This window comes from Dicentrarchus labrax, unplaced genomic scaffold, assembly GCF_905237075.1.
Source record: "Dicentrarchus labrax unplaced genomic scaffold, dlabrax2021, whole genome shotgun sequence".
In the NCBI taxonomy this organism is placed as follows: domain Eukaryota; kingdom Metazoa; phylum Chordata; class Actinopteri; family Moronidae; genus Dicentrarchus; species Dicentrarchus labrax.
The window spans coordinates 18,934,213-18,947,975 of record NW_026136714.1 but is presented as its reverse complement, the minus strand read 5'-3'; the positions used below and the strand labels follow the sequence as shown (position 1 = coordinate 18,947,975).

General features: G+C 41.6%; 1 protein-coding gene across 3 annotated transcripts in view; it reads left to right on the top strand.

The window, feature by feature from the left end:
- The first annotated feature begins 374 nt into the window (after positions 1-374).
- The window catches only part of LOC127376701 (metal transporter CNNM4), a 45,321-nt gene continuing 31,932 nt past the window's right edge, over positions 375-13,763 (top strand). For all 3 annotated transcript variants that reach the window (XM_051423830.1, XM_051423831.1, XM_051423832.1), the window contains exon 1: positions 375-1,815. In XM_051423830.1, coding sequence (XP_051279790.1) covers positions 402-1,815 — 1,414 coding nt within the window. In that variant the 5' untranslated portion in view covers positions 375-401. The remainder of the gene's footprint in view (positions 1,816-13,763) is intronic.

Genomic DNA, 13,763 nt, shown 5'->3' with positions numbered 1-13,763 from the left:
AATCGTTCAGCTCTTATGAATCAAGTATAAAATCAGTACTACTAACGTTACTACTATTAATATCGTAATAATAATAATAATAATAATAATAATAATAATAATAATCTAATAAAATTCGTTCTTTTGCTGTGTTGTTGTGTTTTTTGAAACAGGCCTCGTTGATCCTTCAGGATATATTAAATCAGTCCGAATAAAAAGGCAATGAAACGACCTTAAAACAATAAATGTCAGTCCACCTTAAAAATAAAACGGAGGGGGCTCGGCTCGGAAGTTCCTTGAGTGACGTAGCGGACGCTGATTGGCTGGATTCCCGAGGTATGCGGTTATGCAAATGAGGTGGGTGGGCATGTGGAAAGGAGTAGCTGACGTCAGTTCCCCCATTCGCAGAGAGCGAAACAAACATGGCGACAGACTCGAGCGGACGGGGGTTTACGCTAACTTTATTCGTCTTTTCTTGTGTTTTTGCGGGCCGGCAGACCGAGGCGGTGGTTTCGGAGTCGAGGGGCGACACTCGGATACTCGGCATGAGGCTGGAGACGAGCGACGCGCCGGCCGAGACCACCGACAGAGGGGTTATTCAGGTGACCGAGGGCAGCAACACCCTCTTCAGGTTCTACGGGCTCCACTTGTTCCCGGACAGCTGGAAGCTCATCGGCTTCACGGAACTTAACTGCAGCGAAAAAGAGGATGATGCTTTCGACGCAGTCACGATCCCCTTCAATAGGACTTGTGCCGAGCTCACGAAGGATATAGTAGTGAAGGAGTCCATGGAGGTAAGCAACCAGAACACCTCCGGGGTGGTTAACCTCAAGATCAAGCAGCTCCGTAAGAGCGAGGTGGTGAAGGTGTTCGGCTTGTGCGTCCGAGACCAGGACGAGAAGGAGCCAAAGTGGTACCTGCTGGACGATAAAGACGGCAGACTGCGGGTGGTGGAGAAGAAGAAGTCCTTGCTGCCCATCTGGCTTCAGGTGATCCTCATCGCCTTCCTCCTTGTGCTGTCCGGCATGTTCAGCGGGCTCAACCTGGGGCTGATGGCGCTGGACCCGATGGAGCTCCGCATCGTGCAGAGCTGCGGCACCGAGAAGGAGAAGAAGTACGCGCGGAAGATCGAGCCTATCCGCAGGAAGGGCAACTACCTGCTGTGCTCGCTGCTCCTCGGAAACGTCCTGGTCAACACCACCCTCACCATCCTCCTGGACGACCTCACCATGTCCGGGATCGGCGCTGTGGTCGCCTCCACTGTCGGCATCGTTATTTTCGGCGAGATCGTCCCGCAGGCGCTGTGCTCCCGGCACGGTCTGGCAGTCGGGGCCAACACCATCATGGTCACCAAGCTGTTCATGCTGTTAACTTTCCCTCTGTCGTGGCCCATCAGCAAGCTCCTCGACTACGTCCTGGGCCAGGAGATCGGCACCGTGTACAACCGGGAGAAGTTGGTGGAGATGCTCAAAGTCACCGAGCCGTACAACGACCTGGTGAAAGAGGAGCTCAACATGATCCAAGGCGCGCTGGAGCTCAGGACCAAGACGGTGGAGGATGTCATGACCCCGATCAGCAACTGCTTCATGATCCACAGCCACGCTGTGTTGGACTTCAACACCATGTCCGAGATCATGGAGAGCGGATACACGAGGATACCTGTGTACGAGGACGAGCGGTCCAACATCGTGGACATCCTGTTTGTCAAGGACCTGGCCTTCGTTGACCCGGACGACTGCACCACCCTCAAGACCATCACCAAGTTCTACAACCATCCGGTCCACTTTGTGTTTCACGACACCAAGCTGGACTCCATGCTGGAGGAGTTCAAGAAAGGTTTGTGGGAAGTCTTATGGTGTTGTGTGCAGGTTAGAGACCCCTCAAGAGGGTGAGGATAAACTCCAGCACTAGTTTTCTGATTGTCAAAGACAGGTTCAGCAGGGGCCCAGAGAGCCAGGGATTACTCCCTCCAAGATCTGTGTGTGTGTGTGTGTGAGAGAGAGAGAGAACAGACATCTACGCTCATAGTATTTGGTTGTTTATGAGTCGGTCAGAGGTTTTGGCTGAACCTTTTGTTTGTAGTAGTGTCTGTTACGTCCACTGCTTATCTTTGCTAGTACGATTTTCCTGTGTCTGTCTGATTATTTAAACCTTTCCCTTTGTCAGATTATCTTATTTTGTATTTCTAACGATGGATGCGGGCAATTCAGACAGCTGCACAGATCTTCAGTATGCTGTGTTCAAACAAGGAAGTTATAGCTGAGCTTGACCTTTGACCTGTCTGGATTTATCCTACCTGCATAGCCTAGAAAAACCCCCAAAATGTTTACTATTGATAGTAGATAAGCGAGGGAGTGTCAGGATGAAATTAAGTGTCTTGCAATGAAACTGACATGATGTGGTTGGTTACTCTGTGCATCAAGCATTTTATTAAGAGACAGTCTCCGCCCACCAAACGAAAGTAGGTTTATTTTCAAGGTATAAACAGCACTTAGCAAAGTAAGACAATGGAGTATTGCCTTCTGAGAAGTGTTGTTGAGGAATCAGATGTAACCTCAGTCAGACTTTTGATTGGTGATATCAGAAACACTTCCCGGTTTTACTTCTCCTTTTGTTACGTTCCTGCTGCTTTTCCTCTTTCGACATGCACACATACTACACACACACACACACACACACACACACACTCACACACACGCACCCTCCCTCTCTCAGGAGGACGTACACACACTGACGCCATCCCCCGCAGGAATATATTTTTCCTTTCTCAGGCATCTCGTCTCAAGGTCACAGACAGTAGACTCACTCACACTCACACACACACATGCACACACACTGTGTTTATATCTCAGCACACTGAGGAATGCCTGATTGTCTTTCTGTCTCTGTAGTAGCATCAGTATCCGACTGTAGGGCGGTAACATTTTGCTGAACTTTGTTTATGCTAGTATGATTTTGTCTCACTAAATGCACCTCAACAGAATAACAGTCTCAGCTGTAGTGGTGGTGCACGGCGCTGTGGGACATTTGGCCGAGAAATGGCTCTGCGGCTTGTTTTAGTAGGCTTGGCTGGTGAGGTGGGAGGGTTTGGCAACAAGCTGCAGTGCCCACACACACACACACACACACACACACACACACACACACACACACACACACACACAGGCGGCTGCATGGATAGTTGAAAACAATCTACATTGGTTTAAAGCTTGACAGAGAGATTTACCGTATGTAGTAATGAGAATACACTCAGTTGCTGCGTATAAAGTGTTGAGATTGAAGGTCACTGAAGTGGAGAAAGCCCTCAGTGTCTCTCGTTACTGGTAGTCACACATACAACAATAATATAGGATTACTTTAATAAGAGTGCGACTATATTCCATGTAAGCTCAGCTGAATTTAGACATCAAGTACTCAAGTTTTAGTTAACATTGCTGAAAGTCATTATTAAAGACACATTAACCCGAATAATACTAAAATAAAAGGGTTGTTGCTACATTTTGCAAAGTTTTGGGCAAAGGCCTAGAATGTTTAGGTTTGTTTCAGCTCCCAGAAACACCGGAAATGCACATCTCTAAGTTTGAGTGGCACTTCATGTACAGAGGAGAGACTGCACGATGTTCTAAAAATTACAGGGTTGACATGCAACTGTGGTGAGTCTTGAAATCTTGAAACATCTCTTAGCTGTGATAGCAGATCTTATCTTTGTCTTGACATTTGTCTTCTGTATATTCACTGAGCCTCTTGTACACTTCCGCTGACCGCCGACGAAGTTTAGTGATCTTTTTTCAAATAAATAATTGGCAACAGCCAATGTAACCAAACAGCCAGAGACAAGATCATCCACATCGTCAGAATTGCTTGCTGACACTGTTTGATAGACAGATTCCTGCAGTAGTGCAAAACCATTGCAACCAGTACTTTGTTACAAAGAAGTTTCAAATCACTTTTTCTTTTACCACGTCGGCCTCCACGCTGTGACCATGTTGACGTGGTAACGCACAGGGTTGATTAGCCGCCGGCCCCCTGCCTCTTCTCTGACCAGACCCCCCCGCTCACATCTCAAGTTCCTCTCACTTGCCGCTTGGCATCAGTTACCACGGCGATGGCATCCAACAGTGTCTTTTGGTCGTGCTGTACATAATCAAATGTACCCTGTCAGCCCAAGATTCGATCTGGTGAGGGACATGTTCAGTTCTGAATTGATTGAATTTCATCAACCCTGTATATTCTGGCATTTCTCCTTCACTGTGTGTGTGTGTGTGTGTGTGTGTGTGTGTGTGTGTGTGTGTGTGTGTGTGTGTGTGTGTGTGTGTGTGTGTGTGCGCGTGTGTGTGTGTGTGTGTACTCAGCAGCCTTTTCCGTCAACATGATGTGACCTTTCAGATGGTGTATGAAGTGACCTTATTAGATGAGATGAAATTTTAATGATACGCTGTCTGTCATTGCTGGAAATAGAAACAGAAGACATCAAAGATAAAAGGGAAAATATGTAAGCAAGGAAACTTTATTTATAAATGTATTAGTCAGTTTTATTGGTCAGGTATGTGTACACATACAAGGTATTTGTGTCATGTTGCTCCTAATGTACATACATATGGAAAAAGAAAACAAGGAAGATACCCTTTTTTATGTTTCTTGGGGGTTAGAGAGAGAGACAGAGACAGACAGAGAGAGAGACAGACAGAGAGAGAGAGAGACAGAGAGAGAGAGAGAGAGAGACAGAGAGAGAGAGTGCCACAGGTTGGAGTCAGTCGTTGGGCAACAGCGATGACTCAGCATTGTTACATGGGGCCAGCTCTACCAGGTGAGCTACCAGAGCACCCCACAGGTACAATACGGTTGAGAAGCTAACCATAAACTACTATGTACTGATATAATATTTATATATAGACACATTTTGATACAATTCATGATGAGTTTACAATATGATTTTCTCACTTTTTTTGAGAGATTTGTGTATATATTAATTTAAGAGGGTGTGGATTATAAAAAATTATTATTACTCTATCTTTCTATAATATCTATAGCATCAATTTTTGCCTCTCGTGTAATCATCATTACATGCAGGGAGGTTTAAATTCATGGACAATGGACATAATTTAGAAAACACACAAACACAAGTGAACCATGAATTCACTGGAGGCCCGTTGCACTCTGTCAACTGACTGTCACATGTTGTACCCTCAAGTAGTGTTTTGTATTAGCCTACATTGTGGCCTCAGGGACTCTGCCTCCCTTAAATACTACCAGCATAGGATCAAGACAAAAACATGGAAGACAAGCTTATTTTTTTTTTTTTTTACTAGTTTTGCCACTTTTTTCTTATTGAGAGTGATAAAGAAAAAGGCACGGCCCAAACACAGAGCAATTGTAGTAAGAAAAAGACAGCCAACATCCTTTTCTATTGGAATTTTATTCCTTAACATAACCATTTGATGCATTTTTAATCAAACCTTGTAAAAGTTTGAATACGTTTAAATAATTAGTTTTTTTTTCTTGTATCTGAGAAATTCTGAATTATATTGATATGCCAAACCTTGACAAAGACAAAATGGCTTTTTTGTAGATATTTTAGTTGTAGTTAATTACTGCACTTATTTTGCAGCATTTATTATAGTGCGAAACTACATTAGATTGGATGTGAGTTAGAAGGCCGATGAAGGACGAAGACTAAACACAACATTCCAGTTGAACCTTAAACACTTTGAGCCTCTCAGGAAATAAAGCAGCTTGTGTTTTGTTTGTGGTTGTCAGGACCGTCTGCATTGTCTGCTGTTTATCAGTGTTTGGGCACTTATCTGGCCACCCCACCCAACCTTTAGGACCCGGCTATGTGCGCTATGGTTTAATGACAGTTTGTCTGTTTGGTAGCAGTATATCTCAGAATGTTGTCAACAGGTTTCAGTGAAATTTAGTCAGCTTGCAACAAGTGGTTCAATGTTTGTACAGACCAAATATTTATTTAAAAGTAGTTCATAACACCCCCTTCTGATTCTAAGACTGTGAGATGAGTGTTGTAAAAAAAAAAAAGTGGATTAATTCATGAACAGAAAATTAGTTTTCTACAATTTTGGCTTTTTATATATTTATTATTGTATCATATACATGTGTTACTGATGTGTGTTTTTTAGGCCCAGTTCTAAGTCCATATATATATCTGACACATTCAAATAGTTGCAGCCACTAAATTTGCCTCTAATGTCATAATCTAAATTATGTTTATGTGCCTAAATTACAGATGGCATGTGACTGGAAGTTTAACTGGGAGAAATTGACATTGGTTTCACTCTTTTGTTATGCGTTGTGAGAGTACACTCTGGCATGTTACAGAGTGGAGCTTCTTCCCTCACAATCACTTTAACTAGATAACAGACAAGTGTTATTTGGCCTGTCATCAATTTACTCACAGAATTAACATTAATTAGCAACAGCAGAGATGACCTACTGCTAACAACGTTTTGTCATATTAACCGGTGAAAGCGGCAGTCAGGGGCGGCTAAAAATGTGAAGCTGCTACTTGAATGTTTTGTACACTGAGCTTTACCAATGAGAAAGAAAGAGGAGCGAAAACAGATTTGTTCGTGTTGGAGTTAAGTAAATGCATATATTTTGCTCACCATGGTGTGTGTTCTGGTGTGTGCGCACTGTGGAGCTGAAAGGAGAGCAGCGCTACAAAACACAGCAGATTTTAAATTTTTTTTTTTTTCAAAGATATTTTTATTGAAGCCTTTTTTATATGTATAATATCACAAACAAGGCAAACAAAGGAACAGACATACAAAATCAGAACCCCTCACCAACCCCCACCCTCAGCCCTGGTACGGTAAAAAATAAAAGAAATAAATAAACAATTGCCTGAGTTCACCTTTAGTTACATCTGAAAAGCAAAATAAAATACAATCAAGTGCTGTATGAGGTCCCAAATTATCATAAAATCATAGAAGTTTGGTAGACAAAATAGTAAAGGGGAGCAAGTTATATACTGAGTTAAACTGATGTAATGATGGTAGTAAGGCCAGGAAAGAACTCGTATATCTTCGTATATATATTCGTATATCTCCCAGAATCCATATCCTTGGGTCAGGAGGAATCTTGACATTTGTAGTTTTTGAAGCTTGGTTTATTTCTTTAACACACTCGTTAACTGTTGACTTGGTCATGTGTTCTGACACATTGTCTTTCAGTAACCTTTGTACCCTGACTCACACACACACACACACACACACACACACACACACACACACACACACACGCACACACATATACATGCATTTGAACCTGGCCACATTCCTTCCTCAGTCCCCAGTGTGAACTCTTAATCTAACCCAAACCTAATCTCAATTCTAATCTCAACCTTTATCCCAAATCCTAACTGTGAACCTGACTCCTTTTAAGAAGCCGGGGACCAGCAGTATTTACTCTGTCTGTATAAAATAACACACAGTTTTACAACTTTGAGTAAAAGATTACCCAATCTCAGCCTGATAAGGGGTTGTCACAGGGCAGGCCTGAATCTCCACTCCTCCTTTTGTATAATGGGTGTCTCTCTCTCTCTCTCTCGCTCGCTCGCTTGCTCTCCCCTCCATCTCTACCTCCAATTATCCTGTTTCTGTCCCTATCTGTCTTCGTTCTCCTGTTTTTTGTTTTGACTATCCAGGAAAGAGCAGTTTCACTGCTGTAAAATACTAATAGTCTTTATTGGTGCACGAAACACTCACAATTTTACAGAGAGCAGTTATTATGTAACTGTGTTCACATCAGAGCTGAAGGTGTGCCAGTAAAGTGAAAACATGGGAGGACTTGCCAAACAAGAATCTACCAGATAACTGAACATCGTCAAATCCCATCTAAACTATTACCTAAAAGCTGTTTATGAATACATTTAAAGCAGGATATAGGCTGTCCATTTGTAGCATCGTGCTTTGTTTTAATTAATTGTTAAAAGTTAAACGAGTTTGGAGAGGACTTCTAAGCTCATTTAAAGTCAGATCTGATCACTTAAAGTGGACATTTTTGGTGCTTTGTTGAGGAATGTCATAATTTTGGCCGTGTTAGTGTGTTAGACACAAACAGAGATAGACACGTGTAGAAATGTGTGTGGTATATTTTTGGTGTGCCTGTTTTGTCTTTTCAACACCAGCTTTGGGTCACATTGACATGAGAAAAGAGTTGCATCCTCTAAAATGAAAGAGGAATCATTTGAATTAAGCATCAGTTAAGACATGAATCTATCTAAAATGTTCGAGGACATGATGAATTTTGACCTTAAATGTGTTTCTTAAGGAAGATGGATAGGATCTTGTGTCATGTTCTGTCCTTTTCAAACAAGTTAGCAGCAGTAATTCTTGAAAGCAGCTCTTTACAGAATACCTACCAACTAACATCCCAGTGGGCTCTCAAAAGCATCCTCTGCCACTGTGTGTGTGTGTGTGTGTGTGTGTGTGTGTGTGTGTGTGTGTGTGTGTGTGTGTGTGTGTGTGTGTGTGTGTGTGTGTGTGTGTGTGTGTGTGTGTGTGTGTGTGTGTGTGTGTGTGTGTGTGTGTGTGTGTGTGTGTGTGTGTGTGTGTGTGTGCCAACGAAGATATTAGACTTTTTATTTTTAAGAGACAACCCCTCAGGTTTTCTGCTGAGTCACAGAGAGTAAACACTCCTGTCAGCTGACGTCTGTAGTGCCTCATGCCTCTGTGATTTCATTTGTGGAAGATAAAACTTGCATGATTGATTCAGATATTTTAGCACTTGCATATGACAGCATCTAAAAACAACCTTTCTTCTGCTTCATCTAAAACACAGATCATTCCTTTATCTTTTAAATGGATTCAGTGCCAGCCTAGAAAATGTATTCTTACATCGTTTGTTGCAGTGTGTTGGCTTTAAAGCACATTTGTTTTCTACGAGAAGCACATTCTTTAAAGCAAATTATTAAAAAAACAAATGAATTGATTGATTGTCACACATCTTCAGCAGATGGTGTTTACACAGTTGTCACATATAGAGTCCTTAAAGTATTCTTAGTCCATGTTGGCTTCGAAGTGTTACATAATATGATCATATTATCGCTGTATAGTAGGGATGCATGATATGGAAAATCTTTTTACACACTTAATGGCAAGATGAGCATAGATAGATGATTTAATATTTAATTGTTCTGACCAAATCTAACTGACATTACCATTGCTAGCACAGCTACAACAACAGCAACAACAAACAACAGTCCTGACTCTTGAAATGTTAATTTAATCAAAAAACTTAACATAAACATAATAAACAACATAAAACATAAAGCCTATTCATCATTTTGTATAATAATTTAATTCAATTCAATCAATGTATTATTATTATTATGGACCGATAATTTACCGGCTGTAATTTGATTATCCCGATAAATCAAAATAATATAAATTTCCCCATTACTGGCTGATAATTGATCAGCCCCAATAATTATCATGCACCCCTACTATATAACACCACGTGCATCATTTGCCGCCCTTGATGTATCAGTGCTTTGTAAAAATGTGCTCTGACACCAAAGCTGGGTGGAGCTACACAGTCCGTCATCAACACTCACAATCAGCAGCTGAAAATCAGAATCCGCCAGTTTTCTCTCTGATTCTCTCTACGTTCTTATCAGCGGCCTGCTGCTTTTCTCTCTCTTCCTGTGTCGCCATTGTAGCTCAAAGTGCTGACGGTGCAACTGCAGTCCTCTCAACTTCAATTTAGTGTGCATGTCTTGTGTGTGTCACACCAACACTTCCAGACTGTGTGCCATAATGATATCAGTCAGCATGAAGAAAGAGCAGCTCAGCAGAAATGACTGGATGTCCCAAACACGAGTGCACACGGCTGTCTTGTCTGTTTGTCAGAACGGAAGTGTTGCTACACATCGTATAACATAATACTGGGCCTAGTATAAACTTAGTAGTGGGATTCCTGCAAAAGCTATTTTGGATGAGCAGGTCGGGCTGGAGGCGTTTTAGTATTTATGGGCTGATTGGCTTGGGGTCCAAGTTTCGGTTTACGACAAAAAGATACTTTATATATACTTACTTAGGCATTATCTGCGAAAACGTACATTGTTTCATATTGTCTCACAGACAGCGTCGTATAAGCTTTAACTAAATAAAGTTGGCTTTTTTTACAACAAACACAAAGAGAATTAAGTTAGGTCAGAAAATGTACAGCTAACAGTCTGCTACTAACACTTATTTTTATGATTACTAACTAATACACAATTATATCTCAATTAATTGCTTGTTCTAAAGTAAGAACTTCATTAATCTGTTGATTAAAAGAAAATTATTTGGCAACTATTTTAATAATTGATTAATCCTTGTTTTGTTTTTTATTACCAAATATGTAGCAAACCATACTTTTTCTCCAATGTAAGCATTTGCTGTTCTGTATCATTGTTAACTGAATATCTTTAAGTTTTTGGACTGTAGGTCGGACAAAACGAGACATTCAAAGAAGTCACCTTGGGCTCTTGGAAACTTTGATGGCCATTTAATAGACTAATCAATTAATCAATCGACATGTAATGTAATCAACAGATTTTTGATAATGAAAATGAGCTTCAGTTGCAGCCCTAGATTGGTGCTATAATAACTTCCTAGAGCTGTAAAATCCTGACTCAAAGGTAGTTAAACTGTCTGATAAACCTTCAAACTTGGACTTTATGGTTTATGTATTTAATCTCCTCACTGATGCTCTTTGGCAGCATCCACACCAATGAACCCTCACAGGTTTTTACTTTTCATGCAGTGCTACTGTAAATCTGAACCTAACTTAACATGGCAAAGGAGTAAGTATGTTGACATGAGTTGCAGTAAAGTAGTTTTGCTTCTGAAACAACCAGTAATTAATATACAAAGCAAAATATAACAATTCCAGCCCTTCTGTCCCTTAAGGTCAGAGTACCTCTATATACACAGGGCCGCACTGTTAGCTGGAAAAACAGAAGAGCTTGACCTGTCCCACACAACAAGACTTTGTGTATGTGTATACTATATTTAGTGTCTGTGTTTGTGTGTGTGTATGAGTGTGCATATTTGCAGCCATGCATTTTTGTTTCATCCCCTTACAGCGTGCATGTTTTGCAGTCGGTGGCAGTGGTCGGTGCTGCTGATATGTGGCCGGCCAGTTGTATTTTGCGCGTGGGCGGTATGTGTGTGGCATTCCTTTCCCATACAGACTCGTCGCACTCCCCCTTGTCCTTTTGTCGCCGATGTTTCATGTCAACAAACAGGCCGGCTCACAGGCTGGTGACGGAAGAGCCAGAGGGCAGAGAAATAGACTGGAAGGTCACCCGTCCCGCTGGGCAAAGACCGGTGATGGGCGGATTCAGCTCAATTAATGTTCATTTAAAAGGGAGAAGCAAAACAAATCTTCTCATATTATAACCTGTGAGAACCCAGAAGACTGAACCCTGAAATGTTGAGGTTTATGTGTGGAAAGGTGTGGTTCATTTGTTTGTTAATGTTGTGTAATGTGAAGTCAAAAACTGCAGCCAGAAGAGTTTAGTGTTGACAAAGGTCAATGTGTTTCTCGGTTCCTGTTTTAGCAAATTGTTCTTCTTCCTCTGCTCTCAGTTTGCTGTGTGTGTTCTTTAGATAAAATCTGTGGTTGATTTGGTTGAAGCACATAATGCCTGCAGTAATCTTTAAAAAAAACAAAAAAACAATAGCGTAATGTATCTATCTACAGTTCAGTGTTCACCCATTATAAAAGTTAACAGAAGCTCCAAATGATGACAATAATAACATGGTGGATTGCAATAATAAATGCTGAACTAAATCTAGCATCTTACTCTGGCTCCAAATATATGTACTCTGTGTAAGTACGTAGGAGTCAAGGAGATCATGTACTGGTCCAGCAAGATGCTGCCTTTCATAGTTTAGAATTTATTTTTATTTTTCTGTTTGTAGTTTCAGTTCCTGTAATCAGTCTGACATGACCTGATTACCTTATCAACTTTGGGGTTTGGCTGAGAAGGTAATCATCATCTTCATCTATTAATTGCAAGTTTGATGATTTGATCCCCGCCTTTTCCTGTCTAGATATTGAAGTGTCCTTGAGCAATATACTAAACCCCAGTTGCTCCTGAGGCTCAAACACAGACACACACACATACATATAAGTTTAGAGCCGTTAATAAATGGTTAGTACACTGAAGGTTTATATAAAAAAATGCGAGTCCTCATGAGTGACTTCAGAGGTGACCAGTCTAAACATTTTACAAAGTCAAGGAGCACTGACGGCAATCACTGCCACCTCAGCTCACAGCCTGTAGAAAGGATGAGCGGTAGAGGGAAGGATTTTTACCAAAAAACACTCTTGTCACGTTAGATTCTCAGTTTGATAAGTGACAGCTGTTTGTATTTCTGTGTGAGCCTGAGGTGAGCATGCTGCACTGACAAACTCGCATCTCGCCTCAAAGTCAGCAGCTACAAACACACAGGAGCTGGGTGACTTTGTGTTTTTTTTTTTAATTGTAGACACAGCTGACACAGGTCATACACTGACTGAATGAAGCAGCATGTGCTTGGCTGGACGTCCGTGTGTGTGTGTGTGTGTGTGTGTGTGTGTGTGTGTGTGTGTGTGTGTGTGTGTGTGTGTGTGTGTGTGTGTGTGTGTGTGTGTGTGTGTGTGTGTGTGTGTGTGTGTGTGTGTGTGTGTGTGTGTGTGTGTGTGTGTGTGTGTGTGTGTGTGTGTGTGTGCGCTCTGAAGGAGTCAATAGACGCTGAAGTGACTCTCCAGTAACTGGGGGTAAGTATGTCCCCCGGGGTCCTACTTCCTCTGAAATATTGACTCAGCACCACAGGCAGAGGTCTCTCACACACACACACACACACACACACACACACACACACACACACACCACTCACTCACTGCGTTTTCCATTACATGATGTCTCTATTTTCGTTGCTACAGTGATTTTGCCTGGAATGAACAACGATCAGCTAATGAATGTGCTCCGAGGCTTTTTTACCGTGGGACACTGTTGACTAATACTCTCCATCATGGTAAAATCACACCTTAAAGGTCCCATTGAAATTATATCCCCCCCTTATGTGATGTCATTCTGATGAAACAGGATTTTGGGGGTGGGAGATGACACAGTAAGTAAAAATAAACAAAGTATCTAGAGAGGGACAGTCTGGTTTGATATGAGAGTAAAAAAGATAGGACTGTTCATAAATGTATGATGTCATTATTAGGACTTCAGTTACCCTCACTAGTGCAGCATTAAGGGCAACACACACTAGTGGCATTTATTGTTTAGGCGTATTGATGCACATCATTACGACAGGAAATGCCACCATCCTAGTGTCGACACGCATCATTGCTCCTGAATATCACCAATTTAATCACATTTACTCCATGAACCTTGACTAGTACTGTCTGCAGGACCGTGTGCGTGCTACATGTGTCAAATGATGCAACGCTGCACAGCACATCCCGAGGGTGTTGCACCACTGAAGTGCATTGCTGTAGATGCATGCACTTAAATACATGTCACAATTAACAAGGTCCCGATCCAGTACTTATGTTTACCTAAATGACACAGCTGACCATGAGGTCTTAATTTATCCTGTGAGAAATGTTTGTGACAGAGATGCTCAGTAAAGGCTACATTATTATATCTATAGTAGCAGAAGATATGCAATGTTGACTACATACTGTATGCATCTGGTACATTAAAATAACAGCCGTAGCTGTGACACTATTATGTTGAACAGCTTAAATTATTGATATGTTATGAAGGTTAACTGGGAGAATAT